Source organism: Haliaeetus albicilla, chromosome 2 (genome assembly GCF_947461875.1).
Source record: "Haliaeetus albicilla chromosome 2, bHalAlb1.1, whole genome shotgun sequence".
In the NCBI taxonomy this organism is placed as follows: Eukaryota; Metazoa; Chordata; class Aves; order Accipitriformes; family Accipitridae; genus Haliaeetus; species Haliaeetus albicilla.
Genome location: NC_091484.1, coordinates 52,288,282 through 52,308,549, shown reverse-complemented (window position 1 = coordinate 52,308,549; position 20,268 = coordinate 52,288,282). Strand labels below are relative to the sequence as shown.

Genomic DNA, 20,268 nt, shown 5'->3' with positions numbered 1-20,268 from the left:
TTGTCTCCCCCCCCCCCCAATTCTAGCTATAAACTCTTAAAGATTACAATCTTAAGTACTTAAAGATTATAGCACTTAAGTCTGGTACACAGTGCTTGGAAATGCCCCTCTGCAGTGGGATGAATGGTAGGTATTCCTGATCTTTTAAAACATGCTCAGTTTCTCAATTCCTCCTGCAATGCATTTTCTTACAATGAACTTGAGATTGTCACGTTACTAGGAAATACTGAGAGTCTAGGCAAATGTAGTCATCTTCCTATTTAGTACCATCTATTATCAAAGGAATAATTATTGGTCCTCAATGTCCCTGCAAACCATAATACAACCTTAAGCTGTTCGTAGGAGAACCCTTCATGAGCAGAAGTTGCACAGAGCAGCCAAAGCTTTCTCTGCCCAAGCCTCCTTCTGAAACCTGCCAGGGGTGCCAGAGCGAAGAGGTGGATATACAGATGAGGCTTCACATTATAAGTTTTTTTTAGGAGATCCTGGGCTGCTGTGGCCTGTGAAACAGCCTGTAAGCTGCTGTGATGGAAGCTGAATGGGAAGTTACCAAAAAACTAAATGATTCCTTATGGGCCAGTATCAAATATACCCACAACCTGCTCTTAGACCAGCCCTGACCGAAAAGAGTGTAAGGGTGACTTGAAGTCATCTGCCTCTTCCTCCCATGGGTAACACATTCTTACACAGGGTCGTTGCAGGTGAAGGATCGAATTTTAGCCTCACATGCTTAGTTAATACCAGATGTCTCACAGAAAAGCTCTTTTGTAGAGCTTTTGAGTAATCCTCAAAGTTTCTGTATTTCTTGGCTTAGAGAAAAAGACTTTTATTTTGTTTTATGAGTTGTGAAGTGGAGCAGTTCTTTTTTCTAAGGTGTGACAGTAAACTGTCCTCCAGGGAAGTAATTTCAAGAAGGATTAGTACTGTTCTTTGATGAGGTCTAATTTATTTCCTGTATTGTGCTTGTAGACAAGCTTGTCACCATCAGCAAAACAGTGAACTAGAAAAACACCACTGAAACAAGAAATAAAGACCTGAGTCAAGACAGCGTAAAGTAGGTAATTCCAATGTCTATTCCATATCATTTGTTCAAGAAAATTCATTACATGACCTGACGGTCACCTGAAAAATAAATCTTGGCTTCCAAATATATACACCTCATTTACTGTGAAGCATGCGTATTTGATACTGAAACATACAACGGACACTGCAAGACTCTGTTTAGTGAGAACTAGTGGATATAATGGTATGTGTAAGAAGAACATATTACAAAAAAAAGACATTGCATCTCTACTTTCCACATTTTAGTTCAAGTAGACAGGGCCCAAGCTGCAAAAGTTGTTTATATTGCAACTGGATCCAGCCCAAATGTTCATGCACTAGGGACCATGCTAGGGGTTTTAATAATCCTTCTGCTATCCAGTTACTGAGAATGAAGCTTGCTTTCTAGTGCTAGGCTCTTGCTCTTGAATGTCTGTAACCCACCTCCTAGTCGGCCAGAGTGCTTTTAAATCAATCTTTTATTATATTCTGACATTATGTGCTTCTGTTTTAATGCTACAGAAAATAGGGTGCTGCCAGGATTGAATGCATCCCACATGTTCCAATTTTTTTTTCATGTGAATTTGACCTCTGATACATAAAATTCCTATCTAGCAGTGTGCACATATGTGAGCCATTTCTGAAAGTGGGGAGAACAGAGCTCTGATTCAGCTGAGTGGAACATTCCTATATAATGATACTCAAAGGCATTTCAAATTAACTAGTGTGTAAATTTATGAGTCTCTTTTATCAAATAAATGTTCTTTTTTATATGCAGAGATTGTTGCTGTTCTTCTTATATTCACGTTTTTATGTGGAAGGGATGAGAGGTAGCCAATGCACTTACATTTTATTTGAAAAAACAGAAGATTGTCCATTTTATGAACTAAGTTCTGGGGGAATTCTTGCAATTCAAGTGAATTGTTTTTCCTTGTGGCATCTTTGCTACCAGGAAGTTATGTAGAGACTAAGGATTCACAACTTTGTATAAGCAAACAGGATAAAAAAATCAGGAAGGGAGAAGAGATGTTTATATACTTCATTTCTTTTTTTCCAGTGTACTCTACACCATGTCTAGTGTGGATGCACAGAACTAAATCACAGATGTGACTATCTATTCGGATAATGCATGCTTTGGTGCAGCAGTCACACAATTCCTGGGTTGTGGGACTGCTCAGACCTCTTTTTGGTCTAGAACCCAAAGCACAGTAAATGGGTCTACTGGAGATTCACTTTGACAGCACATTTCCGATCCAGCCTAAAACACCCGTGCAGATCACCCAAGAAGACTCTGAGCTTGTATGTGTGGCTGCCTGAATTAGACTGACTGCACATGCTGAGGTCTTGCTCCTTAGGCTGTATCACACCCAGCTCCCACAACCCGTTCTATTAACCTGAAAACACAGCTTCCTTTGCATCCATGTTTTTCAACAGTTTGGTTCTTAGAATCAAGCTACCTAATTCTGACAATTTTTGTGACAATGGCAATGACTCGATGGAAAAGAGGAAGATACTTTTAATTTACATGACAACCCTGATCTGACCCGAAATTGTCAGAAAACACGAGAGTAGTGTTAACAATTTATCAGTCTGCCTTTGCCTAATCTTTTGCTGGCTTCTTTATAACTAATGAGTTAGGATGAGAGTTGCTATTACTAGATATTCCATTGTGCTATTTCCTGTTGTAATTAAATACTATTAAATTATAAGAGCCTCGCCTCTTGGTCACAGCTATTTCACTTTTGCTCAGTCAAATTCAGGTTGAAGTAATGGGCCTATTGCCAAATTTATTATTAATTGGTAACATTCAACTAACACAACACAGGTCATATTCCTCCACAAAAGGTACTACCAATAAACCTCCTTTACTAGTACTGTGAATAAACTTCAGCCCACAGATCTGGGGGGATGGTAATACTTCTTATGCTGTTCATGGGTGAAGAAGAGACTGACAAGTAAGGATGTGATGTCTTTATAAAGGAATATGAGCAACTCACTTCAACTGGCCATGATGTAAATCACTTAGAGTACTATAATAGCTAATCTATGATTTAATTAAATATATATGTTATTATATCACAAGACTTACAGTGGTTTAAGAATAACTGATAAAAAGACTATATCCCATGTTCTCCACTGCAAAAAAATGGATTTATTTTCTTTCACTTCACAGCTTTTACCTCCTCCCCTCTAATGCACTTTATGATACCGTATTGTACTTCCATCATTCATGATCTGTGTTGGAACTTTCCTAATAATCATACAGCCAAAGAATTGCTTGTCCCAGCAATTACATGAATTCAAGATTGTAAGAACAGAAGGGACTTGTGACCCACTTTTAGATCTCTCATATAAGCTAGGCACTATGACTTTCCTAAGTGCCTTTCTGTATACCTTGTATATTTGTAATACTTTTCAGAAACACAACCACAAACATTGATTTTAAAAATTCCAGTTGTGAGAAATTTCACTGCAATGATTCTAGTGGTTTCCTTTCACTTAAAAAAAAATAAAATCTTTCATTTCCATTTTGGATTTAACTCAAATTTGTTTATATTAAACCCCTATATTCCCACTGAAATTCTGATTTGTATTTCTGGGGTTTGTAATCTTTTGACCCTGGCATAACAGTGGGAGATCATCTTATTTGATTACCTGACATGACCTTCCAATTCCTTTTCTTTGGGAAACACTACTTTCTAGAATTACGCATTTAGGAAGTGAGGGGGAATTCCAGACGTAACGATGCCCCCAGACATTCTGTAGTCATAAGTTACATTTTTATCAATATCTGCCTTAATAATTTCATATAAGATTCTCGGATTTTAATGAATTGTTCCGTAGTACCAAAAAAAATGTCTTATAAGACTGTATCATATCAAGTCTAGTATCTCTATTTGGAAAAGATATAATCTCATACAAAAAAATCTAATTAGTTTAGCTCTATGTATTTTCTGTAAGTCTATATTGAATAACATAATTGAAATTACCTTTAATTCTCTAGTAGTTTGTGTCATGGGCCAGACCTTGCATTACTTTATGTGAAATGTCTTGTATTGATAAGTGGTAATTCAGAATAGCAGCACAAAGCCAGGTTTCCCAGATCCCATTGTCAGGCCATTCTATGGTCATTCTAAGGTCAGGTCATTCTAAGGATGAATGTCCTTCAGTTTTTCCTTTATCGTGGATATGTTTTTAAGGGGTTATTGTTGTTGTTTATTTTAAATGGGAATTCTAATGTTCTGGGAACTGAAGTTGAAAGTTCCTTCTGTTTGGGAAAAAACTTGCTTGGGCGATATTTATTTTGCTTTCTCCTGCAACAGGCTGCCTGTTTCCTATTTCACATATGTAACAAGGAAATCATTAATAAAACCACTCTGTGGGATATTTTAAACCAATTTCTTGTATGATTTCAGTCTTAAGTCTCTTTTTTTCAACTTTTATAACAGTAGTTACAATGCAAATTTTTAGGTGAGTTACATACTGCTTAGAACTTTATAACACTTTAGCTATTCTGTGTTTTATGAAAAAACTTTGAAGTGTTTGAGTGTTGTATTTCTAATCCCTTTATCAGGTTTTTGGTTGGGGTTTTTTTGCTGCCAAGTTTTACTTCTAAACTAATATTAATTTTAGGTGAAGGTTTATAGTCTTCTCTTAGGAACCCATTTCAAGGAACTTTAAAAATACCTCACTAGTTCCATGTAACTGACATTTCCCCTGACTCCTTTGGGGCCTTGTCCCTTGCACTTCTGTGGGAGAAAGAAAGTGTGTAATTATTAGGCAATACTCTGCCTGTGTTGGATTCTGACTTCCACATAGAAACTCCAGCATCTAGAAACATCCTGGGTCTTTGGATGTATAGAAAACCTGCAGATGTGCATCATATCTGGGGATAAAGCAAGAACTGGTTTGTATCTACAATGGCAGAAAAGTCTACCACAAGCTTTTCTTCTAACTGAAAGTGGGAGATGCGATCGCAACATTTTGTCATATATATGCCATTCTAATCTAATGTATTTTTCGGAAGATGTTTGTCTACCTTGTCTACTAGTCAGATGCATGTACTACCATTGTACAAGTACCTTTGGTCCAGCATCTCCCACGCCAGTTGGGCCTGGTGGTCCCGGGGGGCCTGGTGGTCCTGGAGGTCCCTGGTACAGCAGAGGAATAAAGCATGTCAGTAGTTGTCCCAAAGGAAGAGTATTTGTCTTCAACAAAGAAGAGAATTTCAGCAATTGTTACTGATCTCTTTGGTTTTGCTGTATTTTGTCAAATTCTTCACATTTCTGATGTGTACTGAGCAACAGTCATCCTCAGTCCCAGGTGGAAACCTGAAAAGGCTACCAGAGTGGTGGAAAAAAATCCAGCTCTTGACTTAAGAACATCGGAGTTATTCTCAGCTCAGAGAAACCAGTGAGAAAGCAGACATTGCTCCATGATTCATACATGGCAGACATTACACATCTGGGATACCAGAGCTAACCCATCTAAATCTGGGCATTGGGTAACCCTAACATACTTTGGTGTACTTTTGTTCGATAGTCTGCTCTCCCGAACTCCCTGCTCAGTCCCTAACATCCCCTTCAGCTGCTCTTCATACTCTTGGAGGCATCCCCAACCTCCCTTTCAGCATTCATAAGGGAGATGTCTTTGCCCCACCATGCTACAGAGACTTAGCTACATAAATCTTGTCCATGTCTGCCAGTGGTTTACAAAGTTGGCCTTTCCAGAACATGGGGCATGGAAAGGCGGCCTGAGAAGGGGAAAGATGCATGCTACAGCACAACAGAACCTTCACGCATTTCAAGGACATGTACTCATGTGGCGGGGAGAAACACAAGCGGCTTTTACTGAAGCCTGAGATTGAGTTGCAGAGAAGCATGACTCTTACGGCAGTTGCAGATGGGAATCCTAGAATAGACGTGATTTCAGGAATACTACTGCAGAGTGAAGCTTTTTTTTTTTTTATTGCCTAGTCACTAACAGAAATGCAGGAAGCACATACACGTAAGTTTGTCATCCTGTGACTGGTCAGACTACAACCAGCATTTGTATAGTTTTATTAATCAATGGTTACCAAACCAGGCTTCTCTTGAATTCTTTGATTAATTAGAAATAAAAAGTTTTCAGATTCTCACTGACCCCTCTGATTCTGTATCTACCAATACTTCTTTTTCGTATAGTTTAAACAGATATCTTAATTTGTAAAGCTTACAACTTCAGTTCCTATGAGGTGTTTTAAGGCCTACTAAAAATTCATCAGTCATCTATTTGCATCACTGCCTTATTCATGACTGCCTTTGCATTTGCTTTTCATTTGTATTTGGGATGACAGCAGGGTTTTTTCATCTATTTGCATGTCCTCTGTTTCATGGGTCTGAGTCTGTTACTGGCACTCCTTGAACCTCCAAAGAGTCTGGAGCTTGTCTAGTGTCCCTACGTGCTGCGAAATGTGTCAGGTACATGGCATTACACCAGGAATTCTGAGTGAATGCCCTCTGAACTAATTCTGATCCCAAAGGATATTCCCAGGATCAGTTTGAATGATAGAAAACTGGAGCTGAGCTGTGACTTATTTGAAACCACTCAGGTCCCACCTCAGTGTATTTTGGAGTGTCTTTGCAGTTGTAGTTTGAAATAAAGCTGGATTACAGACATAAAGAAAATAGTGTTAATGGAAGTTTGACATGTGGTGGTTGAAGAATGGCAACAGTATTTTCACTTTCTAGTGAAATGTTGGTCAAACATGTCTATGTGGCTTTGGATGACTGAAATTTAGGATGATATGCCCTTGTAATGGAACGTGCCAGCTGGAATACTCAGGCATTAGCCCCCTCTGGAGCTAACCATCAGAAAAGCAAGGGTGGAGAAAATCTTCAAAAAGGAGGATTTAACCCCCTGGTATGAAAAGCAGCTGAAAAACCAAGGAATTGAAGGCTGCAGGATTTGGCCAAGCAGATGTTATTAGAGATCTTGAACAAAGAACAGCAAAGAAAAGGGAGGGAGGGAAGGAGGGAAGGAAAAGAATTCAAAGCAGTGATTGTATTAAACATGTATGAGCAGCCATCAAGATTTTTATGGAATAACATGGTATCCCTTTCATGATGCTGAAATGAGAACAGATTATACCTGGTTCTGACTGCCTGTAGAACCAGCACTGTATCTAGGACAGGAAAGGACTTCAAAAATATGTGAAATATTTAAATTAGCTAAAGGATGAAAGAGAAGATTAATTGCACTTAGTTAAGTAACTAGATATTGAGTTATCACACTGTCATGGTTTAACCCCAGCAGGCAACTAAGCACCATGCAGCCGCTTACTCACTTCCCCCGCTCCCCAGTGGGATGGAGGCAGGAATTGGGAAAAAAAAGTAAAACTGGTGGGTTGAGATAAGAACAGTTTAATAGAACAGAAAGGAAGAAACTAATAATGATAATAATAACAATAATAAAATGACATTAATAATAATAAAAGGATTGGAATATACAAAACAAGTGATGCACAATGCAATTGCTCACCACTTGCTGACCAACGCCCAGTTAGTTCCTAAGTGGTGATTCCTCCCAGCCCCACTCCCCCCAGTTTATATACTAGACATGATGTCACATGGTATGGAATACCCCTTTGGCCAGTTTGGGTCAGCTGTCCTGGCTGTGTCCCCTCCCAACTTCTTGTGCACCTCCAGCCTTCTCACTGGCTGGGCGTGAGAAGCTGAAAAATCCTTGACTTTAGACTAAACACTACTGAGCAAGAACTGAAAACATCAGTGTGTTATCAGTATTCTTCTCATACCGAACTCAAAAACATAGCACTATAGCAGCTGCTAGGAAGACAATTAACTCTATCCCAGCTGAAACCAGGACACACACAGTAATTAATTTTCTTTGTAGAACACAAAATACAGAATTAAAATTGTACTTACAGCTTCACCTTTGTGGCCATCGCCTTTTTCTCCACGGGGTCCAGGTAGTCCAGGTGGTCCCTGGCCACCCTAAATACAAAATAGTAAGTCAGCCGTCTTGCCAGTAACTGGATCATCATGATGTAACAAATATTAACAAATATGTAAGGAAACTATTTAATATCCTTTTAGAAATATGGAATACCAGTTACCAGCTCTTGCAATTTGTTCGCAAAGCTCAGAAATTTTTGTGCTTTTTTATTTTGCTTCAGTTGATCAAATTAAGATTTCAGAAAAATATGAGTTCTCATTAGGAAATTATTAATTTCTAGATTTGTAGATGCAGAGAGAAATCTTCAGAACAGTGACTTTATCTTCAGCCAATACAAAGTTGAATTTATTTTTAAAAAGTTAAACTTCTATGACTTTGGGGGTAAGTCCTGACATTTGAACAATGAATTTAACAATACTGAAACATAATATGCCAGCCTTAAGTTATCATAAGTGGTGCATTTTCTGCTTCCAGGTAATCACATTGGTTCTCTGATACAGTAAAGCAAAACTGCATTCTACAAGGGAAAGAAGTAAAAGAAAGAAATACAGTTGGTTAAAAGAAATACATAATTTCTCTTAATTTAGCCTAAAATGCTCTGTATCAGGAGACAATCACTCCTTCTGTTGACTCTTCCACTGACTCCCACTAAAGATGTGTGCATTTGCAAAACCTCAATGCTTCCTTTCACGACCAGAAGAGACGCAAACAGCAATCTTTTCCTCTTCCCTCATTCCAGTGATCGTTTTCCTGACATTTAGTGAGAAAATTAACTAAGCTTGCAATAGACGGTTCTTCACAGAACCAAGAAAGAAAACATATTACTCTGAGGTATCCCTCAAGATATGCTGGCAGTCTGTACCACAGATATTCACATGACAGCACTGCCAATTGGAAATCCTTATTGATACCTGTAGGTCACACATCCACCCCACTCCTAAGCACGGTATGGATATGGCCATACATGGAGAAGTGTACACCCTTCACTCAGTCCCACATAACCAAGAAACGTAAATGGACTCTCCTGTACAGGGTTGGAGGGTCAGTTAATATACATATAGATAACTTATCCTGAAGAATACGTACGAATAGCAAATATTTCCCTGTCTTTTCTAGTAAAAATAAATAGCTAGAAAAGAGAAACTACAAATGACTGAAAACTGCTGTTTCATCAGTGCATTGTGCCTTGCAATTTCTGCAATAACATAATGCTTCAAGAAACCATGAATGGAGTCCTGATAGCAGCTCAGATCTCAGTGGCTGGTCTGTCTGAATACAGTGTCCATGACTGGAGAACAAACTGACTTATATTCTAGTTAGATATCCAACAAAAACAGACTTCAGGTCCAGATTTCCTGTCCCATGAACATCTCTACCATAGACGCAAGCAGTCAGATCTTCTTAACCAATTTAGCCCTGTCACGGAAAAATGAAAGAGCTGCTTTGGATCTCCTAAAGATATACATCACAGGTTTAGGTTAGGAGGTAAGTGAATGAAGAAAGATGAGGCAGACTCAATGTTCTGGTTAAGATGAAACCCTGAAACCACTTTAAGATGGAAATTGGGATAGGAATGCAAGCATGCCTTATGCTTAAAGAAAATTGTACATGGTAGGTCACTCCTGTGTGAATCTGTCCTGTCCTCCAGTCTAAAGGGATAGTTTCACTGGAAGACTTTAAACACAACCTGACCACCAGAGTCAAACTGCATCAGCCCTGAAAGATGTTTCTTCATGTTTCCTAATTTTCAAATGATAGAATTCTGATCCAGTTCTGTAAAAATTCCACTGAGTGTGATTCTAGTTCATAAATAGCTTTATAATAGAAAGCAAATTTTACCTCTTCTCCATTCTTAATATCCATAGTTCTTAAATTGTGGATAAAATAAGAAAGGTTTTAGAAATGTTTAATAACATTTTTTTTTTAACAAGAAAGGAAACCATGGATCATGAGTTCACCTCTATTTTTACTTCTAACTCCACTACAGTAAAAACCAGCCAAACAGATGTTTTCATTTAATCTTAGCATACCATTGTAAATACCAAATACATGTTACTACATTTTTTTCTGTAAGAATTGGGATTTTGTCAAGTGGCTGGTTTTGCCATTAGTAACACAGATAGAAATCTACTTAAGCCAAATCTATGGCCAAATCTGCTACAAGAAACAGTTCTCTAGTCCAGATTATTTATTTTTTTTAACAGCTGCATTGAAAATACACAAGAGATGGCCCAGGAGCAATTCTGTGATTACTGCTTCCCACAGTTTTGTGGGGTCTGGAAAAGACAATCACAGTGACTCACTCTAAGTCAGTGCACTGGCAACAAGGCATGTGCTGTTGATGTCACAGAAGGCATGCTGAATTAATTCATCTACTTTGCCAACGTTTCCAGGGCAGGTTTTAAAGTAATTTTCTGAAGCAGTAATATAGACATAGTTGCTTCTACAGTCTTTGAAAGAAAAAGAAAAAAAAAAGGATAAACAGAATATAAACATAAATTTGGTGCCCATGGTCATTGTTAAGAAAAAAATCAACCACCATAAACAAAACCTAAATGATTAAGTATACGACTGGACAATTAAGTCATGTTCCTTACTTCTTGTTATAAGAAAAACAGAGTGAAGTAGTGTTCTAGAATATAGCCAAAGTAAATAAATTCAGAGTTTTAGAAAATTAAAAAATATGAGCTACTGAATGCATGTAGATCAATGTGCTACCCAGCGTCCTCTGGTGGGTGTACTGGTAGAAGTCTGTCAAGACAAGAGTAAAGCATTATTGGTATTCCTAAGATGTTATCACACAAGAATTATTGCATTAAGTTGCTTTATTTTGAACTACATTGTGTTAGGTACACATAAACTGTTTGGTCTCTGAATTTGGGTCTATCAGCTATATTCCCAAGAAATGAAGTAGTGGAATTGAGTGGAACATTTTAGGTGCAGACATGGAAAATCTGAAAAAAAAAAAAAAAAGAAAAAAAAAAAAAAGAAAAAGAGGTTTACTAAGAAAGTTCCTGATTTCAGTCTGGAAAGGAGATCACAAGAATGGTACCTTTCCCAAACACTGAAGGAAAGTCTTCCTGAACTATTCCCTTATCACAAGTGGCAGAAGGCTTACAGAAAGTTTCAACCCAGATCATGACTCATAGAAGTACAATATGATATCATAAAATGCGTTAGAGGGAAGGAAGTGAAAGCTGCAAAGTAAAAGGAAATATATCCAGTTTTTACAGTAGAAGACATGGGGTCTATTCTAGGGACTGCATTTTTCAGTTTATTCTTAAATAATGTAGAAAGGTGAGTGGCACTGTTTTCTCATGACACTGTATTATTCTGATTAGTTAAATGAAAAGCAATTCTAAGGAGTTGAGGAAAAACCCTACTTAAAGGTTTGAGTATTTTGGTGATAAAATATCAGACAAAATTCCATGCTGATAACTGTAATGCATTATGCAAGGAGAAAAAGCAATCGTAACTTTATGTACCTAACAATCATCTTGAACTACTGTTACCACTTAAGAAACAGGAGAAATAGAACCATTCTTTGAAAAGTTTACTCCGCTGTTCAACAGTGATAAAACCCCATGAATTTCATCCTTTGCAAATTAATCTTTATGCTTTTCTTCTAACTTATTTCCCACTGGCAAGAGGATGGTCCTTGGTCTCACCTTATTCTTTGAGCAGCCTTATGTCAACTCACGTGTACTACAGAGGAGAACTTTTCAGTCTCTCACTTTTGCAAAGACTGCAATCTCTGCATTACCCCGGAATCCTCAGTTTTATCTTTGGTCTTTCACTTGTGTATTGATCTTGTCAGTTAACCACTAAAGGCTCCAACAGTGAGCAGTCCTGATACAGACTACTGTACTCCACTCTTAGTGTTGAAGTTAGAAATGTAAAGGCTATAACCAAGTAAATCCTACTCTGTAACCTATATGCAGATAAGTACTTCCAAAAGACCTATTTTTTAATTTCTTTATTTTGGGCCTGTCTTATGTTTTTGAATGTGCAAGGCTGGTAATACTGAAACACCACTGTTAAAATAACTAATACCTCTCAGTTTATACTCGGTAAAGAGCATATTGCCCATACAGAGGTATAAAAGACCGCATGAGATAACAAAAGGTGGAGATGAATTTGAAGAGCTACCTTCCTAATGAAGACTTCCTGAGGGAAGTTTGCAGGGTGAGGTACACTGGACTAGTTATTTAATCTATTTTGTGTTTCTTCTTTGAAAAGATAGTAAGTTTATTTTTAAAAATAGGCTTAATCTGGAATGATGGAAAAGAAGATGGAAGATGGATGGAAGAATTAGTCAGTTACTTTCCTGAAAAAGTTGTTCAAGTGGTTTCAAATGCACTCTTCTTTGCACAAGAGTTTTGCATATATCTCATGTTTATTTTCCATCTTTTGTCCAAAACCTCCTACCATTGGTCCCATTATTGATTTTCCAGGAGCTCCATCATCTCCTGGTGGTCCCTCAGGTCCTGGTTCCCCCTATTCAAAAAGAAACAAATCCAACACCATATTTATTATTTTCAGTTTTAATTTCCAAAGTTTTACAGAAAAGAACAAGTATTCAATTCCTTCTGACAGTGACAATTATTGAGCTAGGTAATATGAAATCAGTACTTGTAGAGGAAGCTTTTACTACCTTGATTCTGTCCTCTCTTACACTTTTGCTTCTCTGCAACTGCGTCAAAGAGTTTGTTCTGCCTTGACGAATAATTTGATGGCTTTAGTTTCAACTGAGTGTTGAATATCATAATTCAGTTTCAGTGGCCAGATTCACCTGTGGCTTCTGCCTGCTTTTGCCCACACAAGCAAGGCTACATGACTTTGTTTCTGCCAGAGCACATAGAGAACAGCAAAGAAATCCAAAGACAAGTGCTGACACAGAGTATGTTTAGAAAGGCTACGGATGCAATGGCACAGTACTTCAAAATTGCAAGCTCCGCAGTCTGAAGACCCGGGAAGAAACTTGAGTTTTTCCTCAAATATTACCCAGTACAACTGTTTGGTAATCTTAGCTCTGTCAGTGGCTTTCCTGGAAAGCAATCAGGCTTAGAATTCAAGTTCTTTATGTTATCCCTTCAGAGCAAAATTTGGCTCCTTCTAGTGTTTAATCTATGGCAACAGATGTTTTACTTTACATTCAGGATCTTAAAAAGAAAATTGCAATTTTCCATGAAACTTTCACAATTTTTAACACGAGTGAGAAGGACAGGCAGTATTTCAGGAAACATTCACTAGGGAATGCAGATTAAATGTTTTATCAAAACCACGGAGCAGCTGTAACCATGAGAATATGAGAAAAAACCAGCTATCTAATGTTATTGTCTCCACATTAGTAACAGCATAATGGTTGTCCAGGGAAATAAAACTCTAGTCCCCAAACGTGGGTGTAGCTTAAAATAAATAAATTTCCAGTGGACACAACCATGGCTGTCCAGGAGTTAAGACCTCTAGCAATCATCTACATCAAATACTTAGAAATGTACTGAAGAGACCTCAGACCATGACAATTCCCAGCTTTGAAAAATATGCAGATTCCCTGCATTAGAAATTTATAATGTCTGGCTTCACTACTGCAGATACCAGGATGTTCCAAGAACACCATTTGTAGTAACCATTGTACCTTCCACAGTGGAGAGAAAAAACGGACCTGTGTAGCCCGTTATATTACTGAGCAATTGTCAGAAACAGAAAATTAGATTTTTGCTTAAACAAAGAAATTACTATGGAACTAAAAAGTTTTGTATGTTTTGTAAAAATCAACTTGCATTTTATAATTACCCAGAATACTTGTTTTCTCACATCAGCCACTGCACATAAAAGCCCTGATCTAAAATTTAGTAAAGAGTTTGGAAAAACTTCTACAGACTACAGTGGATTTTAGATCATGGTCAGTCTGCTATGAAAGTGATATGAACTGTACTGAACAGAATAAAATCAGAGTGAAAAAGGCAATAAAGTCTACAAAGTTCTTATTTTTCAGCATGAATTTTATCAATAAACAATCTTGTCTCACTTGCTGGTCTATTAAGAAACGTCACAGTAACCAGGAAAATGTGAAGAAGGGAGACCAGTGTAGTGAAACCTGTCTTCATACATGTTCTGCCTTACAGCATGCCGCTTATACTTTCCTGATATAAGGTTTGGCACATTATTATGGTTTTAAACCAATATAAGAGATATGAGCACCCCACAGTCCTCTCCTTTTTGATCTGTGGCTGCATTCTTACTCCAGGTGTATCCTGAGCTTCTTGCGTTCCCTTCTTCCTTCCTCCTTCATGCGCAAAGAAGTCCAAACCACATCCTAGCCCTCGGTGATGCCCTGTTGCCAGGCTGAGTACATTGCATGTACAATACCTACATGCGCTTGTGCGGGGAGGGCACATATATTTTTAAGAAGAAGAAAAATGGGGATGAAATTACTTCAGAGTGATAGGATGTACATTAGTGAGTTCTCTACCCTAAAAACTATCGCCGAAGCTGAAAAGCATCAATTGAAGTTGAAGTTAACTGACATATTATAAAAACAGCAACTATTTTATTCTTAAAATAAAAATGGGGTGGTAGTGAATTTTCAAATGTTTTTAAAGCCTTCAAAGTTAGCTTTACTGCTGCTGAATCTGGTTATTTTACTCAGCAGCACAAGTCCCACTCATTTCAGGTACATTTTCCCCATAAAGAAAATGAGTTAGTTGTAGCTCTAGCTATCTCAAATATGACATTTCATTTAAAGTAGTATCTACAGGCCAGCTGTTCACTTGGAAATGACATACAAACACTCATCTCCAAAAAATCATCTAGTTCAGCATATAACTCCCTAGAACTACATAGAGGCACATTCCTGCGGGGATTTACTGCCACATTCAGGAAACCTTTAGTCTAAGAAAGGAAATGCATAGTAAATTTGGGGGGAAAAAAAAAAAAAATTCAAAGTGATTCATTTCACAGGAGGGGACAAAAACCAACAGAAATGTAATAAGGATTTTTTTTTTTAACATGTACTAAGTTCAGCATCCTGTTAAAGGGCCCCCCAAACACTCTCTGTTAATTTTCAGTACTTTTCAGTCCTTATTTCTAAAATCCAGTCGTCTTTGTTACTACAACAACGAATTTTAACTTCTTTAACTTACATTCTTTTAATTTTGACAAAAATGTGCACTAGACATTTTCCAATCTCTGGTGTCCAGCAAACACATATCAGATAATCACCTTTGGTCCAGCAGGTCCCCGAATAGACGATCCAGCGACACCAGGTGGTCCTCTCTCTCCTGGTTCACCCTGTCACAAAATGGTATCATCTAGATTTAAACAGACAGTTTCATTTTCTGCACAAGTAGCAAAAGGTTTTTTCAACACTTTATATTATAAAAATATCCACAATGTAGATCTATTTACAAAATGGACAATATTTGGGAAAAATCATAAATCTTGTGAAAGCTGGTCCAAATGTCATGTTTTAAATAACTACTGGTTGAACCATGTATTTGATTTTTTAATGTTAATTAATTTTTTGTGTTTGGCTTACAAAGCCAATGGAATAACCAGAACACTTGTATTTTTTCAATTTCCTTACAATTCAGAGTGATAATCACAAAATATTGTAATAGAAAGTTAATGTTTCAAAGTAAAAATTTGTGAAATGCTCATGGCTGGAATCACTTGGACAACTTTAGCTTCTCAGTGCTCATGCATAAGTATAAGGTCTGTAATTAAATGTTTACCTATTCTTTTTCTCCTTGGGACTTTTGTGTCATTCAGGACAGAGGATGGAAATATTTCTGCTTTTCCTTTGTTCTGTTAAGTCTCCGAGCATCAGATGCTTAAGAAATTTGTACATTACATAAATTCCATAGATTCTTTTATAAAATACAAAGTGAAGGAGGAACAAGCTTACTTTTGGTCCAGCTGGGCCTTGTACTCCTTGAGAACCAATTGGTCCTTGGGATCCTTTTTCTCCAGGGTCACCCTGATGAAAACAAATCTTTTTTTTCAATCACAGCAAATATTCATTCACAACTAGGAGATACACAAATAACCAAAACCATGACGATAATGACGCCCCTAACTAGAAAGGTATTTAAATGCTCCACTCCAACTGAAATCCCACTAAGTTCTAGAATCTGCCCCAGATGTCATAAATTTAACCAGGTGGGAGATAAAAGTTGTCCGTCTACTAATACATCTTTCCAGGCTTTTAATTTCATATTTAGATATCTAACTAGTCACCTCATTTCTCTTAGCTCCTTCTCTCTGCTTACTGAGATAATTTGTCCCCTCCTAACTTTAATGAAAACTCTGTACTGAATTTTCAGGAAATCTGTACTGGCCAATTAACTTTAGCATCTATGTTTATAGTCTGATTTTGCTGCACTTGTTCAGGCTGAGGAACACATCACTCTCTCTTAAAGCCTTTTAAATTATCAGTTCAAATATAGTTGCTACTTAAGATATAATGAATGAAAAAATAGGCCAGAATCTGAACACTTATAAAATAGGCCCTTCTAAAGTTTGTAGTATTTCTCCAGTGTGCATGTCAAGCCATACCTTTTGGCCTACATTTCCTTTGCCAGGGGGTCCTTCTGGGCCTCTTGGACCTTGATCTCCCTTTTCCCCCTAATAGAGATTAGATGGTTAATTAATTTTCATGTAGCTAATTTTATTGAATCAACAGACTTATGAGAAGCAATGCTTGCATAAACACTTTTCCCAAAAATGTCAGTAAATATCTCGTTAATTTTTTTCCTGCAAAAAATAAAGTGTTCTGTCTTCTTAAACCCGCTCCACCTTCCTGCATTCATAGTTCTTATTTTCACAGACATTTGTAATAGTGCCATTTGCAATTGCATCAATCTTTTTGTAGGAAGAATTGCATGCATATACTCATATGTAGGAAGAGAAATGCTTGCAAAGTTATCAGAAAAGGTCTTGGTTGACCAGTTCTAAGAAAAACAACTTTTAATAAGCAGTAATTTTAGGCAACTCTGTAGCTAAAGGCCAATCCAGGCTTCCAATATTTGCCAGAAACATTACTTCAAATAATTCACAAATAATCCACGTAAAACATTCTATTAAGGAACATTATCTGTGAAATATTTATGTGTAACGTAAGTCAGATTAGTATATCAGAATGCCTGCAGGTAATTCAGAGAGTGAAAAGTAGATCAAAATGTAGTTTAAAAATCCATTTCTGATTTGCGCTGTTGATGGAAGTGGCATTACAGTGCCTGCCGCTGATAGGCATCAGTCTGGATCCCACTTCTGTGAGACAGCTTCACACCTGCAAATAACTGCCATAACACCACTGTGCTACTCACTGCAGGCATCAAGCTATTCTTTGCACTGTCCTAGATACCCAAGGTAGCTGCTCAGTACTAATATTTTCACTTGTAGTGAATTGTGACAGTGAAGGTGACAGCACCAAGTTGATCTCAGAATAAAGATAATATGCAAGAGAAAAAAACCCCAGCATTCCCAAATACAAAAGCCACCTGCAACTGTAACCCAAAATTTACTCTTAATTCTGATGTTTCGCTTCTGATACACTGGGATCTTCATTTTTGAGCACCTATATAGTGGGTGATTTCAAATTTTTAAAAATAATTAAGTAGCAACAGAAATGCTATCTATTTTTCCACAGTGAAAGGCTTACTGCCTCAGGCTGTAGCTTGTCAAACTAGTATTTGCACTGCCCTTGTAGATGAAAAAAAAGTGAAGCTGCATTCTTAATAGATGTTTATTACAGCTATTCAGATATTTTCTGATTAAAGTCCTGCAGCCAAAAAAATGCTGATTTGCTTACTCTGAATCACATTCAGTTCATCACTTCTACACATTGGCCAGCTGCTACCCTCATTTAAGAGCTGCACAGCAGCAGAGTTTGGAGGCACCTGGATTCTCAGCAGCAATTCAACAATCAGCCGCAGCACTGAGTTTTGCTCACTCAGCAGCTCATTCTATTTGGGAAGAGTAAAATTAAAAGCTTCCATTTAACTTACTCTAAATTGACTATTTTGGGCTTTCTGCTTTGCACCCCTCTAAATTCCTTTCCCACACTTTGAATTTATGTTTCTTTTTGCCAATGTGGCAGAGTTTCTCTTAAAATCTCAGAATTCCCCTTGGAAACAAGCAGCCCTGGTTTCAGCTGTTTGTGATAGTTTCTGTAGCAGGCTGACAGGTTTCAGCCACAGCTCACCACCCTGCTAGTTGCCCTAAGTCACATCAATTTGAGCATGACTTCTGGGTGTCAGGAAAAATCTGAACAGGCTGTAAGGAACAGGCTAAAGACACAAGCTATCTGTTCTCCAAGAAGATTGTGAAATTTAACAGTAGTCAATAGCCCACAAATGGCAGGGCAGCTAAATCAGTTGCTGATTCAGATGGTAGCCACTGTTAATAAAGTTTGTTGAAAACATCTCAACTAGCCTAGTCCCTTTTCCCTGGCTAGTTTTGGCAAAAGTATTGGCACATGTCCTCTTCCAGGATGAACTCCCTGCCATTGCATACCTGCAAATTATGATTTGTTTTTCTTTCCTCTACACCTTCTACATGGGGTAAAATATATTTCCTTACCTTTGTTGCTGGCTTCCCAGGATCTCCCTTTACCCCTCTCTCTCCTGGGAGTCCTGATGGACCTCTATCTCCCTTAAAGAAGAAAAAATAATTATATCTGCATACTTCAATAAATTCTTTATTGTGTAAAATGGATCTAACAGTGTGTTAAAATATTAATTAATGATATACAATATTTTTGCTCAAATAAAGGTTGTTATTCCCAGTAAGTTAAATATTTTATAGAGCCAGTAATTTTTTCTACTCATACAATCTAAAATAAGTATTTTAAATTTCTTTCCAAGCTCTCCACCTACTTCTTAAATATTGGTTTTGTATTAAATACATTTACATTTATTCAGTGAGTAAAAATGTGATTGAATGCTGTTTGTTATCCTGTGCACAAGAACAATATGATACAAATGTAATTTACTTGCAAAGTCAAACATCTGGGACTTAAAGAACGGTTAGCTGAACATGCCTAAATGGAGTTGTTGACGAGACTAAGACCTCGCTGGTTGTACAAACTGGTCTAGGCATTACTTTTAAGACTTGTCACAAAGAGTGGAAACTATCCATAGGAACTAGTTCTGCCAAGTGCTTCTTCTATGGTCCTGGGAAAAATCACCAAACCCAAGATGTCTGTGTCATCTTACTCAAAGATTTTGGAAGCCCTAATTAAATCATTATGGACATAGTATACAAACTTCAAAATGGCAGCTGAAGTCAAAGCGTTAAGTGTCACACAGACTGGTTTTTTTTCAAATCATTGCAGAGGAACAGAGGTAGTAACATTTCTAACAGGCTTTGGAAATACCTCACTAGCTTAGAAAAGATGGGGGAAAACTCTGTTCCAGTTATGGCTGCAGTAATGATTTTAGGAGAGAGGGTGGGAGCTCTAGCACAGTATTTTGAGTTTAAAAGCTAAAACCGTGTCACTGAAATTCCTTCTTATTTTGATCATAGTCAATTTATACCAAAAAAATCTTAGTTTATCAGCAACTAGTGAAAGAATTAGAAAACCCTATAAGGAGCAGTTAAAAATAAATATAGGCTCACTTTAAGTCCTCGTACGCCAGTTCCTGGAAGTCCTGGTTCTCCTTTTTGTCCGGGTTCACCTGTTTGACCCTAGTAACAAAAAGTCTTTTGTTTAACAGAGGAACACAATTTAGCTTCATTCATTACTTGCACTATTTCACTAACTGCTTTACACACAGAAGTGGACTTGATGATCCTTATGGGTCCCTTCCAACTTGAAATATTCTATGATTTTATGATTCTAAGTGGTCAAGTTTTCAGCCAAGCAGTTCTCAGGTGGAAAATTCTGTTCTTTAAAAAGCCCCAGTAACTTGTAGGACTGCATCTATTTTATTTAACCTTGCAGTGGGCAGAAAGTCTAAATGAATCATTCCGACTTTCTCCTTTTTGTTTTAATACATTTTAATTTTTACTTTATACCACTATATCAAAACCTCTTTGGTCACTGAATGAAAAGTGAGTCCAAATAAAGAAAAAACAGAACTTCTATTTAAGAGAAAGTTTTACCATCACAGTTCTTCCTTCCAGTAGTTCTAAAACAGTTAAAGAAGTAGGAATTCCATTTTTCAATTTTGCATTTTAAAATACTTTTTCACGCTAGGAAAACTGTCCTCATACATAACAGGTTTCACAGCTACCTATTTTTCCCTTCAGTAATATTAAACAACCCTG

The 20,268-nt window shown here is 37.4% G+C and overlaps 1 protein-coding gene across 1 annotated transcript in view; it reads right to left on the bottom strand.

Annotated features, from left to right (window-relative positions):
- COL28A1 (collagen type XXVIII alpha 1 chain) overlaps positions 1 to 20,268 on the bottom strand; it is a 72,975-nt gene that overhangs the window by 22,515 nt on the left and 30,192 nt on the right. Inside the window, exons 18-25 of the mRNA XM_069774577.1 lie at positions 19,618 to 19,686; positions 18,580 to 18,651; positions 16,555 to 16,623; positions 15,905 to 15,976; positions 15,220 to 15,288; positions 12,424 to 12,492; positions 7,965 to 8,033; positions 5,124 to 5,192 (exon numbers count right to left, since the gene is read on the bottom strand). Coding sequence (XP_069630678.1) covers positions 5,124 to 5,192; positions 7,965 to 8,033; positions 12,424 to 12,492; positions 15,220 to 15,288; positions 15,905 to 15,976; positions 16,555 to 16,623; positions 18,580 to 18,651; positions 19,618 to 19,686 — 558 coding nt within the window. The remainder of the gene's footprint in view (positions 1 to 5,123; positions 5,193 to 7,964; positions 8,034 to 12,423; positions 12,493 to 15,219; positions 15,289 to 15,904; positions 15,977 to 16,554; positions 16,624 to 18,579; positions 18,652 to 19,617; positions 19,687 to 20,268) is intronic.